General features: G+C 39.6%; 1 protein-coding gene across 7 annotated transcripts in view; it reads right to left on the bottom strand.

The window, feature by feature from the left end:
* Positions 1–27,285, bottom strand: part of LOC124776905 (ATP-dependent DNA helicase Q1-like) — a 126,288-nt gene that overhangs the window by 72,278 nt on the left and 26,725 nt on the right. For 5 of the 7 annotated variants that reach the window (XM_047252106.1, XM_047252107.1, XM_047252105.1 and 2 more), the window contains 3 exons: positions 11,448–11,621; positions 7,839–8,018; positions 7,555–7,685 (listed from right to left, as the gene is read on the bottom strand). In XM_047252106.1, the coding sequence (XP_047108062.1) occupies positions 7,555–7,685; positions 7,839–8,018; positions 11,448–11,621 (485 nt within the window). Of the gene's footprint in view, positions 1–7,554; positions 7,686–7,833; positions 8,019–11,447; positions 11,622–27,285 lie in introns of those variants that run through there. The other 2 variants (XM_047252109.1, XM_047252111.1) reach the window with 2 other exon arrangements.

Genomic DNA, 27,285 nt, shown 5'->3' with positions numbered 1-27,285 from the left:
TGTAAATAAAACTTTTGATGAAGATTTTTTAAAAAAAAAAAAAAAAAAAAAAAAAAAAAAAATAAATCGCCAGTGCTCTTTGTTACACTTATTCAATTTCGTAAAGAAAAATGCATGATAACGGACAATCCTCACACACCTGTGGGCCCTGCAGCAACAGCCATAGGTCAAGCAACTGCAGAGCAGGTTACTGAAATTATGACCGATAATTTCATAGTAAATGATACAGCTTTAATATTACACACTGAACCAAATGAACAAAATCTCTATGAAGAGGTATGTGGATTTTCTTATTCTCTCTTCCTCTATGTGCCCACATACACTTTTGCTGTATGCAGTCCTATTTTATTTGTAACAGGTTCTTTCATCAAGTACAGCCATGAATGATGATGAGTATGATCCAGACAAATATTCTTCTCACACTCTGGTGCCCCTGGTTCATAAGAAGAAAGTGATCTGTTTTGGTGATACCCATCCCAAATGGGAGTCCCCATCACTAAAATCACAATTTTCAACCTTGGAGGAGAAAAAAATCTCCAGATTTCGAGTAAAGAAACAGGACAAGGTGGCACAAGAAATGACAAAACTGCATTCATCAGCTCCAAAACATGGTAAAGATTTCAGGAAGTATAAGGCTGTTAAGAACAAGTAATGGTGAGAACATTACAACAATGGGCAATGGCAGTCGCATTCCCATATTTAGCAGAAAAATGTCAGTTTATTGCTAGTGATATCTGAACAAAAGCCTTCAAACATGAACATTCAATAAGGCAGTGAAAAATCACCAAGTTTGTCAGCAAAAAAGAAGTTGCAAGTTTTGAAGAAACGGCGGAAGCAGCAGATAAGTTTTATATACAGACAAGACATACAGGGTGATACAGATAAATTGGGAATTTAGAAAATTATATAATTTCATGAAGACAATTTTTTAAAAATATTTATTTGTATCATTTGGTAGTAAACATAATGCCTTTTTGGAATACATAAAGTACAGTTCATTTTTTGAAGATGACATCTTGCAGGTGAGCTCCTCCTTTACGCAAATATTCCTGCAGTTTCATCGTTACCTTGTTCACGCTTTGATGTAACATCTCAACTGGAATTTCAGCAATTACTTCTCTGAAATTACACATTCCCCAAACAATTGTTGTAAAGCAGCCATCGATATTCACGCTGTAAGGTGCAGTGCCTTACTTCGCACCTATGTAAGTATGAGACCGAAGCAAGCAGATAGATACAACGATTCATACCATCACATAACAGCTGTGCTCTGATCCAGTAGCTATCTGCAAGCAGTTATGACTGTGGTCGAAAGGTATCAGTATCTTACATACTATAAAATAATATGTAGTTAAAATATATTTTAGAAACAAAACTGCCCTACTGTGACAACTACAACTTTCATTAATTATTGTTAATTTAATTTGTTTATTAGTATGAATGATGGTGTGAATGGAAAATAAGATAAGAAATTAATAATGCTGTGTCTATTACAACTTTCATTAATTATTGTTAATTTAATTTGTTTATTAGTATGAATGATGGTGTGAATGGAAAATAAGATAAGAAATTAATAATGCTGTGTCTATCAACTGAGTATGCATTAGTGTGAGAGTGAATCATATTCAGGGGAAATTGTAAGGTGCAACTAGCCAGCTTAAGGGACTGGGGAAACAAAAAATATATTATACTAAGTCTGTTATTTAAAGAGGAGTTATTTTTATAATTGTGCATTTTCTGAATTTGTTCATTTAGTAAATTATTCATAAAATGTATAAAGTTGTGATCGGTCAAAGGTAAAAGACTCAGGATTGCACGATTTAATACTAGGATCAGATTGGCTATGATGTGTATCAGCCAATCAAAGGAAAGTATGTACGAGCAAATTTTGTGGGCTAAAGAATTTCTTTGTGAAGTCTACGGTCCAGTTCAGCACTCAGCCATCATCATGTTCAGATGTGGATATAAGGATCTCTGAACATATGTGTTGGTTTTGCAGAATAATGATTAAAACTTGAGTGTGAAGTGCTGCAAAGTGGATGTGGACATGTGAGAAAATTGAACACATGAAATCCCTGTGGCATGTTATACAAGTAGTGCCCACAAGCTGAACACTTCTGGTGGTTAAATTGTATAATATTTGAGCGAGAATACTGTCATGGTTAATCCATTTTGTAATCCTTTCAGGTAACATGTTCGGTTCAATACCATGAGCTGGCTATTACGAGCGACTATGATTGATTGAGAGTGCTGAAACTAGAACTTAAGATTAGCACAGGCTTAACAGTGTTTTTGTATAAAAAAGTAACAATATATTGAAGTTTTCACACACAAAGTATCTTTTTATTAATTGCTCAGTTAACCTGATACTGAAAAGCATTTGTTGCTCCTGCTCAATTGATATAATGCTACTGGTTCTACTACAGCTATTCCAGAAGAAGAACATCATTCCTTTTTTACAGGGAAGGTGTGTGGACCAGACTGCGGAAGAAGAAATTCACCATAAAGTGAGGGAACATTATTTCTGTTGGACGAGCACATAGAAACCGCATTGTTGCACGTGTGTGACCTTGATCCATCTTGTTGAAACCAGGTTGTGCCATTAATGTGTGGAAATCTCTGAAGTTGTTCCACAAGAAAGGTTTCCAGTATGGTGATGGAACAATTTGATGTGACTAAAACTGCATGGCCAGTCTCATCCTCAAAAAAATAAGGGCCGATCACATTATATGATGACATAGCAATCACACAGCAACTTTATGGTTGTGCTATGAATGCTTGTGTAGTTCCGTAAGACTGTCTTGTGCCAATATCTAAAATTTAGTCTATTAACAAGTCCACTGAGTTGGAAATGGACTTCATCTGATATTCATAGTTTTTTAATAAACTCCTCGTCCTCAATTATCTTTCCAAGCACTAATTCACAGAAGTGCATCTCCAGAACATGATCACTGATTATCAGTTCCTGGACGATCTGCAACTTGTACAGAAGGCATTACAAGTCTTGCACTAATATTCTTTGAACACTTGAACTATGCAACCGTAAAGATGCTGCGTAGCGACAGATTGACAGGTATGGACTTCCTATGACAGCATTTCAAACAATTTTTATATTGTGCAGTGTATGAACCATTTGCACACAGCCTGGAGGCTTCTTTTTCATTGCCAAACCAGTTTCCTCAAAATTACATATCCATGTTTTAATTGTATGTGCTGATGGAACACAATCATGGCAGACTAAATTAAAATGACAGCAGAATTCTCTATGTGCCCCCTCAACACAATCATTGTTCTCGTAAAACGCTTTGACTGCAGATGCACATTGCACACCACTCCCAGCATCAGTGATAACTACATGGCAGGATATCACTGACATGCATACTCTATTCAGTGCTACTAATCACCCATGACTACCAACACAACTTTCAATATTTCCCATTTCTCTGAATCACCCTGTATAATTCAAAACTTCAACCTTGATTATGTAATTAACACTGACCAGACTGGATGCCAGTATGAATCAGTGTACAGCAGCACACACAACTACAAGAGTTCGAAGACCATTTTGGTGAACAAACTCACTCTCTCCCAAACCATCCACTGTTGCACAGCACAGTACAGTTTAATTGCTTGATGGAAACTGTTACCCCTTGTGTTTTTATGTATGCAAGAGCCTGGCACTAAATTTGGTCCTCGAGTTGCTGGTACCGTGAAAAAATCAGAAGAAGAATATAAGAATATCATCGTTTCTTGCTTCAAGTCATTAACACTAACAAAAGAGCTTTATTAAAAGTTTCTGGAAACAACATTTAAAAACTTACATTGCTAACAACAACTTTGTTCTATTGGTGAATTCGTGAGGTGGCCAAGCAGATTTTACAGTGTATGATGAGACATTTGACAATGAGGAAGATCATTCCACCCAAAAATACTCGTCTTGCTCAACTCTGTGATGTACACTAATCAGTCAGAAGATTATCACCACTGACTTACTATCAATATAAACCCACCTGGGTAATAGCAGTGTCAACTGGCAAGGAATGACTGCTAGTCAGACACAAGCATGGTGCATGTAGTATCAGTGAACATGCTGTCCTTGTGTAGAATGGGGAGGTCGCACACTCTTTCCAAGTTTGACTGAGGGTAGACCGTGATGGCCCAGAGACTCGGCACGAGCATTTTGGAAACTCCACAACTTGTCGGATGTTTGAGGAGTGCTGTGGTGTCTTCAACATGTGGCGAAACCAAGGTGAAACCACGTCCAGACATCATGGGGTTGTACGGCCACCCCTCATTACTTTTTGTCCAAAATTGTAGGCTGGGCAGACTGGTAAAACAGGACAGGAGGCGAACTGTGGCAGAAGTAACATCATAATTTAATGCTGGGCATGTTAACACCATGACAACGGCAACTACAGCTAAAACGGGCATGTGACCATTGGCATTAGACATTGCCGCAGTGGCAGAGATCTGCATGGTCTGGCGAATCCCACTACCTTCTTCGCCTTGCCAATGGGAGGGCGCAAATCGGTCACCTTCCAGGGGAATAGCTCCTTAACACCTGTACTGCAGGACGGAGACAAGCTAGGGGTGGCTCCATTATGTTCTGGGGAACACTCACGTGGACATTCATGGGTCCAGTGGAGCTCGTGCAAGGTATCATGATGGCCAAGGTGCATCGCACACTGGTTGCAGACCACATACACACCTTGATGGTGCTCATGTATCCCGATAACAATGGTGTTTTCCAATTAATGTGTTGGTCCCCCCAACCTACCAGATCTGAACCTGGGCGAATACATCTGGAAAGTCATTGAACATGGCATCAGAGCTCATCACCCTCCTCCCCCGAATTTACAGGAATTAGGTAACTTAAGTGTGCAGGTGTGCCAACTCCCTCCAGCGACCTACCAAAGGCTCACTCCTTCCATGCAATGACGTGTTGCTGCTGTTATCCATGCCAAAGGTGGACAACTGTCTATTAGCTAGGTGATCACAATGATTTGGTTGAGCAGCGTATATTTTTATCGGAAAGTCAAAATTCTAATTAAAAGATTACAAAGTGCCCCTGATTTTCCCAGAGTAGCCAGTCACAATGGTCTTTGTCTTGCACGTTGGTTCAGCCTTCACTGCATTTCTTGCACCTTCTTTCCAACCACACTCTCATAATGTTAGGTCGATACACATGACTCAGCTCATGGTGTCTCTGCTGGTGTTTGCTTCTGAGAACATAGAAATACAACCGCATGATGCTCACAATCAGTTGGAGGCAATCTTAACACTCCCATTTTTTCCTAGAACTGTTACATAAAAACTGACATCAGAACATTGAAATTGCACCACATTATTGCCTCATACCCCTTCTCTGTTACTATAAACATGAATTCCAGTTTATCAACATGGCGGCTCTGGACGCAATCACAAATTTTTCTAAATGACCTTTGTATTTTTCATATTAGCTAGAAAATTGTAGTTCTGAGGAATTATACAGCTGAAAACTTAGCAAAGAAATTAAATACTTTGATATGAATATCTTATTCTCAAAATGAGAATCAATTACAAGCCCTGCAACACTGTGTACATAAAAGGCATTCTGATTTCTAGATGTCCAGAAGACTTTCAGCATTGTTCCTCATAAGTGACTTCTAATCAAACTGCTTGCCAGCTGTGCAACTGGATTTGTGATTTCCCATCAGAAAGGACATAATTCCTACTAATTGGAGTGAAGTCATCAAGGGAAACAGAAGCTACACTGGCATTCCCCAAGGAAATGTTATAGGCTCTCTGCTGTTCCTTATCTATACAAATGATCTGGGAGACTATGTGAACAGCCCTCTTAGATTGCTTGCAGACAATGCTGTTATTTATCATCTAGTAGGGTCACCAGATGAGCAATGTGAATTACAAAATAACTTGAACAAAATATCTGTATGGTGTAAAAAGTGTCAATTGATACTGAACAATAAAAACTGTGAGGTCCTCCATTTGAGTACAAAGATGGAAATGAGCGTTTGGCGTCATTGGCCGGGAGGCCCCTTACGGAACAGGTCCGGCCGCCTTGGTGCACGTCTTATTACATTCGATGCCACATTGGGCGACCTGTGCACCGGATGGGGATGAAATGATGATGAAGACAACACAACACCCAGTCCCTGAGTGGAGAAAATCCCCGACCCAGCCGGGAATTGAACCTGGGTCCCTTAGGACGTCAGCGCGTCACACTGACCATTCAGCTATTGGGGTGGACATGAATCCATTATATTTCTGTTACATGATAAATGTGTGCAAATCTAAAGTATCTCACTTCAAACAAACACTTAGGGATTACAACTGTGAACAACTTAAATTGGAAACATCACAGAGAAAATGTTGTAGGGAATTGAAACCAAAGACTGTGTTTTATTGGCAGAACATTTAGAAGATGCAACAAACCTAGTGAAGAGACTCTCCACACTATGCTTGTCTGTCCTCTACTAGAGTATTACTGTTTAGTATGGAATCCTTACCATGAAGGATAGATGGAGGACATTGAAAAAGGCTGAAGAAGAGCAGCTCATTTTCTATTATCGCGAAATAGGGATGAGAGTTTCATGGATATGACGTGCGAGCAGGATGGCAATGGGAAAAACAAAAGCACTTTTCGTTGCACCAGTTATCTTTTCACAAGATTCCAGTCACCAGCTTTCTCCCCAGAATGTGAAAATATTTTGTTGACTCCCACATACGTAGGGATAAATGGCCATCATAGTAAAATAAATAGAAAATAAAGAGAAAGATTTAGGTTTTCATTTTTCTCATGTGCTATTTGAGAGTGGAACGGTCGAGAAATAATCGAAAAGTAGTTCCGAGAAACCTCTGCCAACCATTTGGATATGGAATGCAGAGCAGTGATGCAGATGTCAGTAGCTTTATATTCTTATTTCTTTACACACACCACTCACTCCAATAACACAATGTTTCCAACTTACTCAAAATATCAATTAAGCAGTGACAATCACTCTACAAATGTTCAAAAACTAATTTCCATTCATCTGGCATTTTATTAGTGTAAAGCATAATGGCCAGACATAATGTACACTACAAATTTTGGAAAATATTCAGTAAAATTCACTAGTTTATTATAGGTTAATGACACCCAATGCTTAAGCTACAGCTTTGCTGCAACTAAGCAAAATTTCATGCTTATTTTCTATCTGTTGTAAAAATACTATTGACATTAAGACAAATTTGAAAATGAGAGTAGCCCACTGTGATTTACTAACACAACATATACATATTATTTTGTACATGGCTCTAATTTACAGAAACTATAGTATGTATTTTTTCAGGACAAAATTCAGTCATCAGTTGCAAATAATTTTTTTATGCTTTACCGGTTTTGATAAATTAATTTGTAATCTTCAGAAGCTTAGTATGAGTTTAGCAGATGTCAACATTTTATTTACAGAAGCATAATGCCATGCTATGTCCAGAAATGTACACATTTTATTTAATTATTTGAAGCACAGACTGACAATTTACAGTAACTGAATCAGATGTATCATGTATACTTACTGCCTGTATAGAGTTAACATCTGCTTTTGTAGCTGTAGCAGTTAACATCTCTGCTCCCACTTTCAGAGCCTTTAATGCCATTATCTGGTCTTCCATCAGAGCAATTAGTGGTGAAACTACAAGAGTAACACCTTATAAAACAGAAAATACACATTAACCAACCTTTTTTTAAACAACACAAAAAGCATTAAGATATTTCACCACGTTATTAACACGAAAAGATCAAGAAGATAAACTGACAGAAGTGAAAAGTACACAGAACAATGTAGTGTTACCTACCTTACCTTGAGAAACTACACCTGGCAACTGGTAACATAGACTCTTTCCTCCCCCAGTAGGCATAACTAATATTACATCTTCCTTTGACAAAACAGCATTAATAGTAGACAACTGTAATGAACGGTAGTCTGTCAGGCCAAAAACCTTGTGCAGTGCTTCATCAAGCTGTTTTGACCATGGAAATTCTGTACCAAACAAAAATATATAAATTTAGTCAGCGTTTCCATAAATAGTTATAAAAGCTATTTACATATAAGCAAAGGGCAAACCACCCTATTACTTTAGAACCTTCCTAGTAAAACTAACATATATGAACTGCCTTTGACTTACAGAAGACCATTACAATTAGCCTTACTCAAAGACAAAAAACAAAGAGCTGATAAAAGTGGTTATAGCACTTAACACACTTAATCACTTATCTCTTGATGTGTCATAGCACTATTGTGTAAAATCTCTTGGCACACTGTATTGTCACTGCAGTCTTTTCCACATGCATGACAACAAGTAAGACAACTTGTCAAAAAATAATTGCAATTAATATGCTGTTATAACATATGTACGTAATGTTAGACATTGTGTTGTATTTCATGTTACAAATGCATCTATATTTTTTCAGTTTCACAAGGACTATGCACATGATCTGCAATGTGTCATTTCTTTTATTTATTTGGTCCATGTGATATGAAATCATCAGTGTGCTACAGGTGTGTTAATATTTATACTGGGTAAATTATGGTTTACAATATATTGCAACAAGTTTGTATAAAATTTGCTTCACTGGATAGTTCATGTGTTGCACTTAATCATAACCAGCACATTTACAGTTCTAGGTATTGTTTTACAAGTAAGAACAGTGCCACAGCAAATATAGTATGGCCCATAAAATTGTGGATAGTTTCAATAAGCTTTACACTTGTGGGGTGCTTATTCAACAGCTGAAGGCCCATGAAGTTTATCCCTTTGAACAAAGTCATGTATTAGCATGTAACAAATACAGGTTTGAATATATTGTAGTGTAATGATTGTGAATTTCACTGTTTTTCTTCAGTCTGCATTCAGTTGGCACTATGAGATTTTTTGAGGATTTTACAGTCTCGAGAATATATAAGCAGGTAGTGTTAGGATTTCCAGTTTCCTAAAAAATGGGTTTGCCAGAGTCTCTAGTTTTGCTTTCATTAATGTTCCTCACGGTTCTCTTCTTGATTTGGAAAATGATAAGAGCAGTTCAAAAATTACCTGGAATATCAAATTATATCTTAAGTGAACTTGTTATGTATGTATAGTATGCCCTTTTTACTGTTTTCTGAGTAGTACATGCTCACACCACACTTAAGGCATAGCAGCTAGTGCTTATTTTAACATTTGTCTGGTCAATATATTCATTCCATTTCAGATTATCTTTTAACCACAGATCCACAACTGTGAATTCAGTGATAATTTCTATTGGTTGCTTATTAATTGTTGCAGATAGTTGACTGGGTTTGTATTTTGTGTGGTGCCAAACTTAGTAAAACACTCTTTATAACAATGATCATTAGTCTGCTATTTATGGATCAGTCGCTAAGTTGCTAAGTAGCTAAGTTCACAGTATTCTGTGTTATCCCCTTTAAGGAAAACAGTTCCATCCTCTGCAAATATAACAGTTCGATGGGGATCAATATTCACGGTTAAGTTACTGATATACAAGAGGAATATAAGAGGTCTCAGTATCAAGCCCCGAGGCACACCTTGCTTGACTGTTTTACTTCCAGATAAACATGTCATTTGCTGAAATAAGTTAGTCATCTGTACATGTCATATTGAACCTCCTGTACACAACTGCTTAGGAATGATGCAATCCATTTGTTTGCGAGTCCTCTGATATCATGCTGTTCAATTTTTAGCAGCAATAATTTATTATTCACTGTATCAAAAGGCTTTGACAGACCTATAAATATGCCTGTGGCAGGTTACTTTGCATCCAAAAGATCTAGTACCATCACGTTACCTTCCATTAGGAATGTGGATACACTCCATGACTGTGACAGGACATTGGCTTTGCAGAGAAACAAGTTCTTCGCAAAGCCTACTTTCATTATACAGTAGTCTTGAAAGAATTATGACAGAAGTCTGAACAACAGGGGACTGATGGACTAGGACATGTACTGAAACTGTGAAATAGTGTGCACTGATAATGGCTAGGCACTAGTTGAAATCCAGATTTGCTTTAATAAAGTCTGAAAGAAAAGGATGACTGATTGCTGTGCTCCATCATTTTGAATCTAGTATCATATTAATTCAGCCGTATACAACTGTTTGTGTAGACTTGTGTCTAAACCCACGCTGAGGTACATGTACGCTAGTACAACTTTTTTGCCAATGAAGCCCATCAGTTTTTTGGGCATAATTTTTTTTCTCAAATATTTAACAGACGCAGGCCAATAACTGTTCATGTCCATTTTGTCATGTTTTTTTTAGAAAATGGGAATTACTTTTGTCTTTCTCAGTGACTCTGGGAAATTACTTGCCTGCAAAGAACAGTGACAGATGTGAGTTAGTGGTTCAGCAATACCATAGTATGCCCGCATTTTTTGGCGATCGCTGGAACACCATCGAAGCCCACTGCATAAGAACTTTTTAATCCTCTGAAGGCTTTTCATTGCTACCTTTAGTGATTGTACTAAAAGACATTGATTCTTTGCACATGCACTTTTTTAGTTTTCTGGTTGATATTTTGTGACTGCATTACTTTTAGTTAATGCCTGAAAAGAGTTTTCTGGCAGTGGTCACCAAAGTTTCCAGATTAGTTTGCTACTTTATTGTTGTGTTTAATTTCTATGTTTGCATGCATGCTTTGTTTTCCCCTCTTTCTCTTTACATGATACTCCAACCTGCTTTTACTTTGTTGTTGTGTTTGTCAAGGTACTCATCACTGTGCAACCTTTTGCCTGTCTTATCACTCCTGAGGATAGAAACATAATTTTTATAGTATTTGAGTAACTGACGGGAGCCATTACTTTGTTTGCGCAACTTGTGGAATATTCTTTCACTCCGGCAGGAGGTTTTTATAGCTGGTGTAATTCATTCTTGTTTCCCTTAAACCTTACTGGTTTTTTATGGTAATGCTTCTTCAAAGCTGTGCCATTGGCTGCATATATCTCTGTTCACTTTTACTTACTAAGTAGGCTGCTGAGTTTGTTTAACTTACCCTGAGTCAGCATTATCTTAGCATATGGGATGAGTTAAGCTACACCAGTCATCACCAGAAATTATACGATGGCCAGTTTCCACCAGAAGATGGAGGATTTCATTATTCGTTCCACCTTTCTGTTCTCCCATGCACTTAAAATACAGTGAAGTATTACTGTAGCTGTTTTGAGAAAGAAAACCATGGTACTGACTATATCATGGACTCACAGACTCTTTAACAAAGTTTCAAACCTCTGATACTGTCTTCTTTTTATAAAGCTTTAAACTGAAAAACCAGCAATTTCTTAAGTATTACAAAAACATTAATGTCAGGAAAGGTTCACCTCTCTCAATCCCATGTTTAATATGAATGGATTTCCTGCCATTCATTTGAGGAGTAATTACTCTTGCAAGTACTGAAACTAGATTATTTAGAACAGTCCTACCTTTTGTATCCCATTTACGACTTGCTGCCTGCTCGCTTTTCCTCAAAAGCATTTCATCCTTCAGTTTTTCTTTCATTTTCACCAATGCATTTTTTCTCTCCTGTAAACTTTGAATTTTAGCTTCAATTTCTTGCAGTTCATAATCAACTGCAGCAAGCTTTTCCTCCGCAGTTGCTGAAAAAGGATAAATCATTTTAAAATGCATAAAGCAGGTAATATCTACAGTCTGTAACATCGGTGTAATTACATGATTTCAAAGTATTAATACAGCATGTGATCAAAGAATTAATATGATATATGATCGAGGTCATGGGTAAACACAATTACTTGACTTTTTATTTGAATATAAAAGAAAGAAAAAACATGGAACATAATATTTTTGCATGCAGAACAGGGCGTTTGTTGCTTATGAGAGATTGTAACAGGACTTATGAGGTCCCTATTGTAATTAGGAGTTCTTCCCATTAGTTAGAGGTCAGAAGTCCAATGAGGATTTTGCTATCTTAATTAATTAGATGCACAGCTCTATCAAAGGAAACAACCACAGACTGAAAACTGTTGAGCCAAAACACATACACAAAGTAAAACAGTAATACTAGTTATCTCTTATAAAATTAGTGTCGACAATATTATGGAACGGATAGATCGTTACTCCCCATATAGAGCAGATGTTGAGTTGAAAACAGGTACAACAAAAATACTCCTATAAACACGAGCTTTTGGTCAATAGGCCTTCTTCTAACATAGAAAACACACAAATTCATGCAAGCACAAAAAACACACACACACACACACACACACACACACACACACACACACACACACACACACGAGCACTGTCTCTGGCCACTAAGGCCTCGGTGGCCTCAGGTGTAAAGCAGCTTTCCAGCTGTGCCTGTCTGTGACTCAACATCTCCTCTAAAAGTAGCAAGTAGCGAGTAGCAATCTATCCTTTCCATAATATTGTCGCTACTCCATCCTGGATTTTCCACTGTTTAAAATTAATGCAGAGTTAGACAGAACTTGTGTCATTTTTGGGAGCTTCTTACAAGACTCTAAATTACTTGTTATTGCACTTGGGAACAACGACAAAAGTTATTCTGGTACTTAGCCAAATTACAAATTACAATTTCATTTTTGGCCCACTGCATACAATTCTGCAAAACATTAATTCATGCTTTCTAGTGTTAGTCAATTTTTGCCTATGGCTAAATCCTCTACATCTACATCTACATCTACATGACTACTCTGCAATTCACATTTAAGTGCTTGGCAGAGGGTTCGTCGAACCACAATCATACTATCTCTCTACCATTCCACTCCCGAACAGCGCGCGGGAAAAACGAACACCTAAACCTTTCTGTTCGAGCTCTGATTTCCCTTATTTTATTTTGATGATCATTCCTACCTATGTAGGTTGGGCTCAACAAAATATTTTCGCGTTCGGAAGAGAAAGTTGGTGACTGAAATTTCGTAAATAGATCTCGCCGCGACGAAAAACGTCTTTGCTGTAATGACTTCCATCCCAATTCGCGTATCATATCTGCCACACTCTCTCCCCTACTAGGTGATAATACAAAACGAGCTGCCCTTTTTTGCACCCTTTCGATGTCCTCCGTCAATCCCAACTGGTAAGGATCCCACACCGCGCAGCAATATTCTAACAGAGGACGAACGAGTGTAGTGTAAGCTGTCTCTTTAGTGGACTTGTTGCATCTTCTAAGTGTCCTGCCAATGAAATGCTTTTTTGTCTCACATCTGAGATGTGTGGGGTGAAACAGATTGCTATCTGTTTAAAATTCAAACTATGGGTTGCCCAAACATTAATTAAGAGAATCAACCACATTCCTATCTTTTATGAATATAAACTCATTTTTATTTAAGTTCGGGGACACAGTGTGAGGCTGTATGGTGACACCTAGACAACTTACAGGCATTTATAGGCCACAAGTTCTCACTGACAGTAACACAGCTCTGGATCAGTGCTAGCACAAGTTGGTAGCTAACCATCTTGGGCACATTTAAGTCCTACAGTGAACTATAAGCTAAAGCAAAAGAAGATAAGCTTGCACTTGGGAGGTCATCATGTTGAATTAATTTTCATGTTCATATCTACAAGACTTGATGGATGACAGAATGAATGAATGAATGAATGAATGAAGGAAGGAAGGAAAGAAAGGAAAGAAGGAACAAATTCTTTGCTTTAGCAGATGTTGCTTGTGTTTTAGTTCATTAGCTACCTGGACTATACATAATTTTACTCATTTTTCATTTAACATATCATTAAGTGCTATTTCTGGTAATAAGAGGACATTATTATTACTGCACATTGTGTGTGGTCCAGTCCCATTAAGGAAAAAAAAACCTCCGCCAAAACAGGCCATCAGGGCCCAACGGCACTGACCAAAGAGAAACAAGTATTCCATTTTAATCTGACTTCCGAGATTTGGAATCATAACTATCTGATGATGATGATGATGATGATGATGATGATAATGTTGAGTGTGGGGCACCCAACAGCATAGTTATCAGCACCATTATGAAATGTCAGCATGCCATTTGCTGGGGAGGGGGAGCACGAAGGCTGTCCTCACAGATGGAGTTGATTATAGTGTCTGACACACCACCTAGCAATTATAAAAAAATACTCTCATTATTAATTGAACTATTGAAATGAAACCCATTTAATAAAAATGTCAAACTGCCTGGGCAAGCTATCCAACCAGAGCATGTTGACCTCTCCTCCCCAGCACTTTATGGATGAGGCACAGCAATTTACAAAATTTCAGTGCCAGTATTGCATTGGTGTCAGTATCAGCGATGGTGGAGGGCAGATATCTTGCCAAACTGGGGGTTGCTCTACTGTCAGTATGTAAAACACACTTAGCCAAAACATGCTGAACTGGAAAGAGATCACCACAAACTTCACAGAGTGGTGGATCCTCCCACTGGAAGAGGAAACCATGTGTTAGTGGGCAATGTCCTATTCAGAGACTAGTGAGCAGCACTTCCTTCTACCTGTGTGGCTGGCATGAGTCCACCAAGCTTGTGTGGTCAATACAAGTGACCGCAGTTTGTTGGTCACCACTTGGGATGCACAATTCGTTTGTCAATGAGATGATGGCATACAAGGTACATCGATGCACAACATCGCTAGATGTTTCTTTGGCTTCATTGTCAGCTATGGCATTACCCTGTATACTAACAATACTGACATGTACAAGTACACAACAAAACACCACCTCCTCCCCCTTGGTGTGGGATCTGCTGTGTGTCGTGCATGATCTAAGTCAACAGGTCTACTGGATACATTTGGTGGATTGCTTGTAATGCACTGAATCAGCCTGAGTAGCTGAGAAACTTCACACTGTGATGATCTGGATTCAATCCAGTGCATTCATAATCCACATTATAATCTGTAATGTTTTGGAAGGTGTACTTGGAAAGTACCCCATTAGAGAACATAGTGAGTGCATTCCTGTGCTGAGTGCCATCAGTATATACAATGATAAAACCATGGTATATACTTAAAACTGAAGAAAATAAATTATGTAAAATGTACTCTGGGGCGCATGTTTATAGAAGCGCATCAAGCTTACAATTATTTTGGGCCTCTGAAGACACCAGTGTAGCAATTTGTTCTGTCCCTGGCTGCATATCTATGATATATCTGTGAGACAGTCAGTAGCACATATCATAAATGGTTTGGTCGTATGGGGCCTATTCCTGAACAGCCGCTCAGAGTTGAGATGGGTGGCCAGATTTATTGCTGATGACTGAGGCAATGCAAAGATTTTCAGGGCCTGTCAAGCCAGAAGGATTGGTGCCAAATCTGGAGTGGTATTTCACTGGCCTCGGCACAAGGTGTCTGAACTGGGCCAGTCCGATAGGTTCCAGTTGATATCCGAATGCCCTCATGGAAGGCAGCATCTAACATCTTGAGATAGGAGGTGCATGTTGATCCACAAACCATGCTCCCGTAATCTATCTGAAAAATGCCCTGTAAAGCTGCAGGAGGTAGAACCTGTCAGCTACCCATTTCAAAATATTCAACGATTTGCAATTTTGTCATATGATGGCATGGTTGGAGACCATGGCTGTTATTCGAAGACAAATGTTTATGGTGTTTGGCAGCAACCAGCCACAAATTTACTTTCAGTTCCTTTATTCACAGGGTACTGTTACCAGTTTCGAATCATTGTGATTCATCTTCAGACGGTTTACATGCTTTCCTTACAACATTTGGTGCATTTTTTTACAGATTAATTGTCCTAAAATATAAATAATACATAATTATAAGCATGCCACACACAGATGGTTGCGTTACAGATTTTCATTGGATGTGAATTATGTGAAATGTCAGTTTGGAGTGTTTGTTTTCATAACATTCGTCCAACAGATGTGAACACATTCCCACTGCATTCTTATCATTGCTCACATAAATCTTTCTCACTGAACACTTTAGATTTGTCACTGAAAAGATTTTTAGCATGCACCACATGCTTTGATACATACATACATACATACATACATACATAAGTGGCACCTACTTCCAAGAGTGGAGCAACAACAACAGTTTACGAGAGCTATGGCTGCTGACCAATCATAGCGTTTGTGTTTGTTTACATCAGGTTTATTCTTATGACAAATGAAGTATAGTGATCCTCCACTCTGAGAGGGGAACTTACCCTGCAACATATCTTTGCATCCCAATACTCTTCTGAACCTAATCTCCATTAACATAAACCACCTCCTCTTTTCAACTGTCATTATTTTTCCACTATCATCATTTTATTGTGTTTTTTATTATTAAGTCTTATTCGCCTGCTACCTCTGATCTCCCACTCTCGCTCTCTGGTGTTTTCCTATCATCTCCCTTTTCTCTTAGCTTTTAATTGTACTTCAGTCTTTTGACTGATTTTAGGGATGCACCTAAACTTCTGAAGCTCTTTGGATGCCAAAGGATGAACCCTTCTTGAATGTTCCTTCTTGCCACTTAATGGCTATTCATACATTTTGACATGCTAGGCATATTCTTTTACAGTACTTTTCTTTAATGATACCTGATCAGGGAGGCATTCTTCCAAGGGTCTCTTGGATGAATGGGTGTTTCCACTGGCCTACTGCCCAAATGTTCACCACTTTTACGGAATTAGTGAGTGCCTTATTGTTCCCACAACACATAAATCTTTGACATTGTTTCATCAACACATAAACACATTATTCCTTCATAAGGGATAATACATAACAGTTGAAATGGGACAGATTGTTGCCATGAGGTGGTACACTTTGTCTCAAGTAATTTACATAAGACACAACAAATATGAATGACAAATACCAGGTGAAGCAAGAGTGGTTTTAAAAGTACACGGAATCACCACCAGGTGTCAGAACTACTGCAACGAAATTCCTGCATAACAGGTCATCCTTTATAAGGAAACACACAGAGGCAGAGAGAGAGAGAGAGAGAGAGAGAGAGAGAGAGAGAGAGAGAGAGAGAGACATAACAGGTCATCTTTTATAAGGAAACACGCAGAGGCAGAGAGAGAGAGAGAGAGAGAGAGAGAGAGAGACAGAGAGTGTGTGTGTGTTTGTGTGTGTGTGTGTGTGTGCGCGCGCGCGCGCGCGCGCGCACGCGCACGCGCACGCACACTCTGGGTGGAGCTCTGTGATACAAGTATCTCCCACTGTTGTTGTTCTTGTGTAGTTATTTGTGAAGATGGAAAAACTGAGATTCAAGCAGTGATTAAGTGCTTGATAAAGAAAAGAATGACAGAAAAAGGAAATTAATGCTGGCTTTCAGATCACACTGGGGAACTCCGCTCCTTCATATTCAAATACTGCCAGGTGGACAAACGAGTTTAAACATTATCAGGACAGCTTAGATTATATCTGTGCTGTGGTCAGCCAAGATATGCTACTACCCCAGAAATTATTGGGAAAGTGCATAAAATTGTCATGGAGGAGTGCCGACTGAAAGTGGGAAAAATTGCTGAAGCTGTAAGAATGTCACCTGAATGGGCACATCACATTTTGCCAGTAGAACTGAACATGAGAAACTTGTCTGTAAGGTGGGTGCTGCAATTCTTAATGCAAGATAAAAAATGTATTAGAATGGAAATGTCCAAACTATGTTTGACTCACTTCCAGAGCAACCAACAAGATTTTTTGCACTGGTTTGTGACAGCAGATTGTATGGTGAATGTTGCTATAAAGCATAGCAATACGTCTCTCTTACCCTTTACTAGACTGCTGAAAGACGTGCATGTGAAAAATGTGACTTTAATCAGTAGTAGCATAAAGAGCATCCACTTTGACCAGGTTTGTTGGAATTTATGTGCAGATACTAGAAAGAGACAACATATGTGTAATTCGGACTGGCCAATGAGGGGCCACTTACCCTTAGCAGGTGGGCTTTGGGGGTGCTGTGGACTCCAAACATGAAAGGGGCCTGATGACAATGGTCAAGCACTAAAGAAAAATGAAAGTTGTTATTTGGACTCTATGCTATGCTATCTCAAGTTAAGTAGTTAAGTATGAACTTATAGTTGTGGACAAGCACTGAAGCATCATGTACAAACACATTGTTTGAGAAGCTTTGTTAATTATCAGTTGTGATTTGAGAATTTATTTGAATACAGAAGAATTATGGAAACTGTGTTTTGTGATTTCATAGTGAGTTGTTTAGATGCAGAAGCTTTTTTACAGCCCCTGCCCCTTGCAATTGGAAAAGAAATCAACAGTCAAATACGTAGCATTACATAGCAGGACTGTAGCATCAACAGAAAACAAGACAGGGGCTGGGATATTTGGAAAAGAAGGTAACTGTTATTACAAGGAACGAGTAAAGACTTGCCATCTCGCAATATACTGATCACTTAAAATCAACCCAGAACAACAAAAACACATTATGTGGCATCATAAGTGAAGCAACAAGAAATTAAAACTAAAATTTTACAAAAAATGGGAAGATGTACATCACTGCCAACGGCGACAAAAGAAAACAAGCTATCAAGAACTGTATCGTAAGCAGATATGCTGCAACAGTACAAACAACAGTGAATTATTCCAACTAAAGAGACTGTGGCTTTAATTAAACCCAAACAACTTAGATTGTCATGATCTATAACAAAAGGAATACCAGTTGGCCATAGCAATCAGGTCAACAACAAACATTATTCACATGTTGGAGTTGTTCTTGGCATGTAAATCACATGAAGATAAGCTGACTACAGAGATGATTTTTGGCGAGTGGTTTCAATGATGACAAGTACTGTGAAGGCTTCCAACGGCAACACTCCATTGCTTCATAGTCAGCAGCAGTGCAGCAGACTATGGCAGCGGCTACTGAGCAACTGCCTTAGACTGCACTACACACGATGGCATCGGCAGGGCACTATGGCACCTGGTTACGCAAATTATGTGAGCTGTATAGAATTTGTGAGTAGTTATTTAATCTGAAATAATTGACAGTGAACAACATTGGGTGATGATGCAAATACACTGCTTAACAATGAAGGTTTTTAGTGTGATGTAAGTAGTACAGTGATTTAGATTACATGCCTATCACAACCAGAAGTATGGACAATATGGTCTTAGCAGAAATTCTAGATAAAATTACAGCATTAGAAAATTAGATAAACTATGTCAAAACAATAAAAGTCAAGCAGATAAACTAGAAGAACAAGCAAATAAAATAGACGTCTCATAAAATGGAGCAATTAGATGAACTATCCCAAAATAGAAAAAATTGAGCTGATAAACTACATGAACTATTTCAAAATAATAAAAAATTAGACAATTTAGCCACAAAAAAAAATAAAATTTCCAAATTAGAGGAAACCTTAGCTAATTTACCTAAGGAGTTCGAAATATAAGTAGTCGACCATTGCGATATAGTTACACAAGAAGTAAAAATCCAGTTTAAAAATGTAAATGATAAGATGACAGTTACAGAAATCATCTTCAAGCAATTACAAAACTATATGCAATCAAAACTTAGAGACACGAGGTAGGGTAGAAATATCAGCACAAAATAAAAAACTTATTGAAATTTCTAGTGATCCAAATACTTCACCCGATTTGGATAAGCGTCTAGAAGAAATGGTAGAGCAAAAAGTACAAGAAAAAGTAGATACCAACAGCGTTACCAGTAATTCCTCAGATAACACTATTATTAATACGAGAAAGTTACAGAAATTATGGAAAGAATTAGAAGATACCAAATAGGAACCCAGAAGCAAAATAGCTACATCTAACATAGGATTATCACAAGCAGTTTATAGAGGATGGTTTTGAAACCCGTCACGTAACAGGCGTGATCTTCGTGGATCTCACAGCAGCATATGATACTGTCCATCATCGGTTACTCCACGCAAAACTATACAATATGATCAACAACGCCCACCTTGTTAGACTACTCAGCACCCTCCTCCAAAACCGCAGGTTTTTTGTTGAATTTCAAGACCAAAAAACAGATAGAAATAATTTTAAAAACGGTTTTACTGTGGGTAGCAGGTCTGAGGGTGGGTACGTGCGAAGAAGGGGGATGGTTGATGTGACTGGATGAAGTGAATTAGAGGGAATTAGTGGGAGCAAACTGTGACAGAACGGAGAAAGAGTGGGTGGTGGGGAGGGGTTCGTATGATGAGATACAAGATCATGAGGCACCAGAAAAGTGTGGGATATAACACGCAAAAATACAGGAGAGTGAAACAGGCACAGTAATCAATTTGAAGGTATAGGATTAATGATATCGGCGGGAGTAATGTGGGAAATAAGATGTTGCACCAATGTTATGAAAAGGGAAGTTGCTATCCACCATTTAGCGGAGATGCTGAGTCGCAGATAGGCACAAAAAAAGACTGTCACAATCTAAGCTTCTGGCTTCTTCAATCCTTTGTTACTATTTTCTAATGCATTACTATACTCAATGTCCATTCTTCTTTTTCTTTGTTCCTGTGTTTCTTTTGGTACCTTACGAACCTCACTGCACGCTCTACTAATGAACCACACTGTATTAGTCTCGGCCACACACAACAGATGGCTACAAGCCCACACTGATTAGAGAGGAAGGACATAGTAATATAAGCTAAGTTATTCAAAGGCACTTATATAACACACAAATAACAACAGGTTGAGAAAGAGGAGTGATAAGAGAAATGAAGGAAGTAAGAAACTAATGTTTTATGTAGCTTTTGGGTAAGATCACTTTGCTAAGGAGAAATCTTCAATATTAGAAATGGTAAAAGCTGTATGGTCAGAGACTAGGGATATGATTGTAAGCATGAAGGTGACGTGTATCCAGATTTGTAGAGAGGTAGGGGGGGGGGGGGGGGGGGGCGAGAAGGTAGGTTTACCTAGAAAAAGGGAACCTATACCTGAGGTCAGGTGAATTCACAGAAGAAAGGACCTGAACAGGTTTGGTAGGAATGAGAGGGAGGCTTACCTACACCTATGAAAGAGAGAACCTATAGCTAATAACATCAGGTGGATTCAAGGAAGGAAGAACCAGAAAGCTGGTTTATGAGAGAATGCAGCAAATGTAAAAATACAAAACTAGGAAAGTAAATTAAATGAAAACAAGGAAGTATTCTCGACAATAGTTAAAGCATATGGACCTACCAGGACCTGACTGATTTTGCAGACTTTTCCTTCTTGAATACACATTGAACAAGAACAATTCTGAGATTTGTAAATGTGGAAAGTAAGACAAGATGAAATTCTAACATGTAACTCCTTAAGGTAAATGGCGGGCAAAATTTAGCATCTCATGGTAAACAAACAAACCACATTATTACAATAATCAAGAGAAAACTAGACAGCAACGGATGGAGAATCAGGTAACTGTTATTACAGGGAACAAGTAAGGACTTGGCATCTTGAAATATATTTATCACTTAAAATCAATCTACAACAAGACCACTCAAGATGAAACTTCGATCCACTACTTTCACCCACAGACAAAACAGTCAATGTAATGAAAACATTGATTCATCACCACCAAAGGAAGCAAAGGCAATACAATTGGCCAGAAAGGTTGTGGCATCAGTTTCCTGGGATAAGAAAGGGATTCTGCTGATGGATTATCTTCCCGCTGGTAGAATAGATTATCTTCCCACTGGTCAAACAATTACAAGACAATACTGCACTAACCTAATGGAGCAACTACAGCAAAAGATACATGAAAAAAGACAAGTCTGACAAGGAAGAAAGAAGCATTTTATGAAGGCCCTCTGCTGTTCGTAATCTATATGAATGATCTAGAAGACAATCTGAGCAGGCTTCTTAGATTGTTTGTAGACAATTCTGTCAGTTATCATCTGGTTAAGTCATCAGAAGACCAAAACCAATTGAAAAATAACTTACACACAATATCTGTATGGTGCGAAAAGAGGCAGTTGACTCCAAATAACAAAAAATGTGAGGTCATGCACACAAGTACTAGAAGGAAGCCATCACATTTCAGTTAGGCAATAAATCACACAAATCTAAAGGCTGTCAATTCAATTAAATACCTGGGAATTATAATTATGAGCAACTTAAATTGGAACGATCTCATAGATGATGTTGTTGGGGAAGACAAACAAAAGATTACACTACTTGTCTATCCTCTGTTACAATTTTGCTGTATGGTATGGTATCCTTACTGGATAGAATTGATGCAGGGCATCAAAAAAGTCCAAAGAAGGGTAGTTCATTTTGTATTATTGTGAAATAGGGGAGTGAGTGCCATGGATATGATAAACAAGTGGCCATCTTTAAAACAAGGACTTTTTATAAAACTTCAATTATCAACTTTCTCTTCTGAATGCTAAATTTTTTTACTGAAGTCAACCTACATAGGAAGAAATGATCATCATAATAAAACAATAGGAATCAAAGCTCGTACAGAAAATTTCGTGTGTTCATTTCTCCCCACGCAATGTCTGAGAGAGGAACAGTGGAGAGATAGTCTGAAGGTGATCTGATGAACTCTCTGACAGGCACTTAAATGTGAACTGCAGAGTAGTAATGCAGATTTAGATGAGAATGTATGCCCATGCACAAGTGACATTGTCATGGCAAAAATACATAAACTAAAACAGGAATTGGCGCCATCCTGGCCATCCCATTGTAGCAGGCTTCAAAGCCCCAACAGAACGTATCTCAGCTCTGGTAGACCAACACCTCCAACCTATCCCCCACACACTCCCATCCTACATCAAAGACACAAACCACTTCCTAGAACACCTCAAATCCATTCCCACTCCTCTCCCACCTGAAACCTTTCTTGTCAAAGCATCCCACATACCCATGGTCTCTCTGCCCTTGAGCACTATCTCTCCCAACGCCCACCAGAAGATCTTCCAAAAACCTCGTTCCTTATCACACTTACCAACTTCATCCTAACCCATAATTACTTCACCTTTGAAGGCCAGACCTACAAACAAATCAGGGGAACGGCCATGGGAACCAGGATGGCTCCATCCTATGCTAATCTCATCATAGGTCGCATGGAGGAGGCTTTCCTGAAGACCCAACAGCTGCTTCCCCTGCCCTGGTGTAGGTTTATAGATGACATCTTTGTGGTCTGGACTCACGGTGAAGAAACACTCCTTAATTTCCTCCATAACCTCAACTCCTTTTCGAATCTGAATTTCACCTGGTCCTTCTCCAAAACCCAAGCCACCTTCCTGGATGTTGACCTTCATCTTGTTGAAGCTCACATCCACACCTCTGTCCATATCAAACCCACAAAACAAACAACAGTACCTTCACTTTGATAGCTGCCATCCATTCCACATCAAACGTTCCCTTCCCTACAGTCTAGGTATTCGTGGCAAACGTATCTGCTCCAGTGATTAGTCCCTCAACAATTACACCAATAACCTGACCAGTGCTTTCCTCTCCCACAACTATCCTGCAGACCTTGTCCACAAACAGATCTCCCGAGCAATACATTCCTCCCCGTCCAACAACAATGTTCCTACCCCCAGACCACACAGAAGCATTCCCCTTGTCACCAAATATTATCCTGGCCTCGAATACATCAACAAATTACTCCACCAGGGATATGACTTTCTCAAGTCAACCCCTGAAATGAGATCATCCCTTGACAAAATTCTCCCCACACCACACAGAGTTGCCTTTCACCGCCCCCTAACCTCCGTAACATCCTTGTTAAACCCTACAATATTCCCAGACTACCTTCTCTACCCAGCGGTTCCTACCCCTGTAACCAAACCCGCTGCAAAACCTGCCCCATGCATCCCCCGACAACCACCTACTCCAGCCCCGCTACTGGTAAAACATACACAATTCAAGGCAGGGCCACGTGTGAAACTACACATGTCATTTATCAGCTGACATGCCTGCACTGCACAGCCTTTTACATCGGTATGACAACAACTAAACTGGCTGAGCGCAGTCCCTCTGAACTGCGGAGATGGGAACTTGCACTCCAACACATCCTTTCATCACGCCATCCCCCAGGACTGAACCTACATTAACCAGCCTCACTCCCATTTACTCTTCAGTCATCTCCTTTTTCCCTCTCCTCTTTAGCCATTCACGCATCTTTTCATCCTACATAATTGTATTTATCTTTATACTATATACCTCTTTAATTCTGTATGCATCCTCTTTGGTTTGAAGCTGGCACAGTACTTAACAGTAGAATTTCTTTGGCTTCCCTCTGACAACCATGCCTCCATCCTTGCTACCCTCCCTGTTTTCCTTTCCCTGTTGCTTCATAACCTGGGTTGTGAGTAACTGAATCCACTTTCCCTTCTTCCCTTTCTTTCCCCTCTCTCCTCCCTGATGAAGGAACATTTGTTCCAAAAGCTAGGAACGTAAATTTTCAGTTCTGTTTATTGTGTATCTATCGGCTGTACTAAGCTGAGGTAAGTACTGGCCAGCCCCTCTATCTCTTCGTTAGTATTTGTTTCACATCTTTATATGAGATTTTCCATTAATCATTTAGATCACCTATATGGTCCACATCCTTCATTGTTTTGTCCCTTTTGTTAGCTATCACTTACATCTGTCATCTAAACACTTTCTCTTCTTCAGTGTTTTATATATACATAAATAAATAGTTTCATCACCAGCTGTGCTAGTTTCATTTTCCTCCTATTATCTTGTTCCATTTATAGTCCACTTCTCCTTTTTTATTTATTGATTTATTTATTTAACATTCCATAGCTTTAACGTTCGTTATTCGCTGTTCTCCAGCCAACAATCTCTTCCACACCTACCAGTATCATCCATTTCCGTCGATTTCGTGTTGCTGGCGATAATTTTGTGTCATTGGCTATCTTTCTCTGCCACAGGAAAATTTTTTTGGGACATTTCTGCACCACCCGCGAACTTTTTGCGGCACGCGCGATCTTTTTTGCGTCACGCGCGATCTTTTTTGCGGCATGCGCGACTTTTTTTTCACCACTCGCTATCTCAGTTTTTGAGCAACGTGTGTTCTTTTCCCCTGATCTGGACATACTTGCTTGGTCTGGTCAACTTTTTCCGTATTTTTCTTATTTAGTGGTCTTCCTTTGGTATTGAACATTACCAACAAAATTTCTTTCTTTCTCGTCCTTCCCTCCGTGTTTTATTCCTTCTAATGATTACTATTTTAACTTTAGTTATTTAATTTCCCTACCCACCAGTTACCCACTATGTACCCTAATCCTATACCACATTATTTACATTCATTCCGGAAACATGCATTCACCGTAGCCAAACTGCAATCCCACATACTTTTCCTCCGGTCCTGCTTAACCTTTGGAATTACCCCTAAAGGACTTACCTTAAAAGTTCCCATCTCTGGGTGCAATTCTTCCTTCCACCAGTCTCTCCTGGACTTCCAGAACCTTCAATCCTTAGCCCTTACCCAACTTGTCCTGAATCTCTACACTACTTCATGTAACCACCACTCCCAACAGCTCCTATCTCTCTTCAAAGTCCTCCACCTCTCAAACCCTTGCTTGGAGAACACGCTCATGAACATCATCCTAGAAGCCAGCTGCAAACTTGAGTTCCATGCCACACACCACCTGAAAAAACTATCCACAGTGCTAGTGCAACACCTAAGAAGTGGGGTCCCTCTCCCTATCCCTCACAAACACCAACCACAACAGAACCTTCAACAAACCCCCCTCATAGCCAACAAACCTAGCCTAGCCACCCTACTCAATCTCCCCATCCCAGCACATACCCCACACAGACCAAATCTCAACTATAACCACAGTCAAATGCCACATATCACCAGTCCCAATTCAGTTCTAAGCCTCTCATCCAGATCCCTCTCTCCTCCAGAGACATCTGTTCTATCAAAAGGCTTAACCTTTAGCCCCACGGCTAAATTCAACCACACTGCCCTGGTTAAAGATCTCCTCTCATTCACCCGGAACCTCAACTGGAAATATCACTTCACTACCCAAACACAGCCCCCAAATACTAGCTCCAGTGTTGAACCCTGTCTGGAACAGTTCCGACCGCCTTCTCAAAGGGATCCTCCTCCCCTCCCCCAAACCCATCCCTTGCAGACATTTCAGGAATTCCTCACATCCAGTGTTGCCTCCCAGTCCTTCTTGAAGAACATCCGACAACCCCCAACATCACCCTAGCTGAATCCCGTGTCATTAAGGAGCTGAAAACAGACCGCTCTATTGTCATCCTCCCGGCGGATAAAGGCTCCACAACTGTGGTACTTGACCGTGTGGAATATGTGGCAGAAGGACTGCATCAACTCTCCGACACCTCAACCTACAAAGCTGTTACCCAGGATCCCATTCCCTCCATCCAGACTCAGCTGCAGAAAATCCTAAAAATCCAAGGTCCCTCACAAGGCCTCACAACGGCTTCCATAGACTTACTTACTCCACCTGAGCCCCGTACTCCTACCTTCCACCTATTACCCAAAATCCACAAAGAGAACCATCCTGGCCGAACCATTGTAGCAGGCTTCAAAGCCCCAACAGAACATATCTCAGCTCTGATAGACCAACACCTCCAACCTGTCCCCCACACACTCCCATCCTACATCAAAGACACAAACCACTTCCTAGAACACCTCAAATCCATTCCCACTCCTCTCCCACCTGAAACCTTTCTTGTCACCATAGATGCTACATCCCTTTACACAAACATCCCACATACCCATGGTCTCTCTGCCCTTGACCACTATCTCTCCCAACGCCCACCAGAAGATCTTCCAAAAACCTCGTTCCTTATCACACTTACCAACTTCATCCTAACCCATAATTACTTTACCTTTGAAGGCCAGACCTGCAAACAAATCAGGAGAACGGCCATGGGAACCAGGATGGCTCCATCCTATGCTAACCTCTTCATGGGCCGCATGGAGGAGGCTTTCCTGATGACCCAACAGCTGCTTCCCCTGCCCTGGTGTGGTTTATAGATGACATCTTTGTGGTCTGGACTCATGGTGAAGAAACACTCCTTAATTTCCTCCATAACCTCAACTCCTTTTTGAATCTGAATTTCACCTGGTCCTTCTCCAAAACCCAAGCCACCCCCCTGGATGATGACCTTCATCTTGTTGAAGCTCACATCCACACCTCTGTCCATATCAAACCCACAAAACAAACAACAGTACCTTCACTTTGATAGCTGCCATCCATTCCACATCAAACGTTCCCTTACCTACAGCCTAGGTATTCGTGGCAAACGTATCTGCTCCAGTGATTAGTCCCTCAACAATTACACCAATAACCTGACCAGTGCTTTCCTCTCCCACAACTATCCTGCAGACCTTGTCCACAAACAGATCTCCCGAGCAATACATTCCTCCCCGTCCAACAACAATGTTCCTACCCCCAGACCACACAGAAGCATT

The sequence above is a fragment of the Schistocerca piceifrons genome, chromosome 2, assembly GCF_021461385.2.
Source record: "Schistocerca piceifrons isolate TAMUIC-IGC-003096 chromosome 2, iqSchPice1.1, whole genome shotgun sequence".
NCBI classification, from domain to species: Eukaryota; Metazoa; Arthropoda; class Insecta; order Orthoptera; family Acrididae; genus Schistocerca; species Schistocerca piceifrons.
This window is presented reverse-complemented; position numbering and strand designations above follow the sequence as displayed.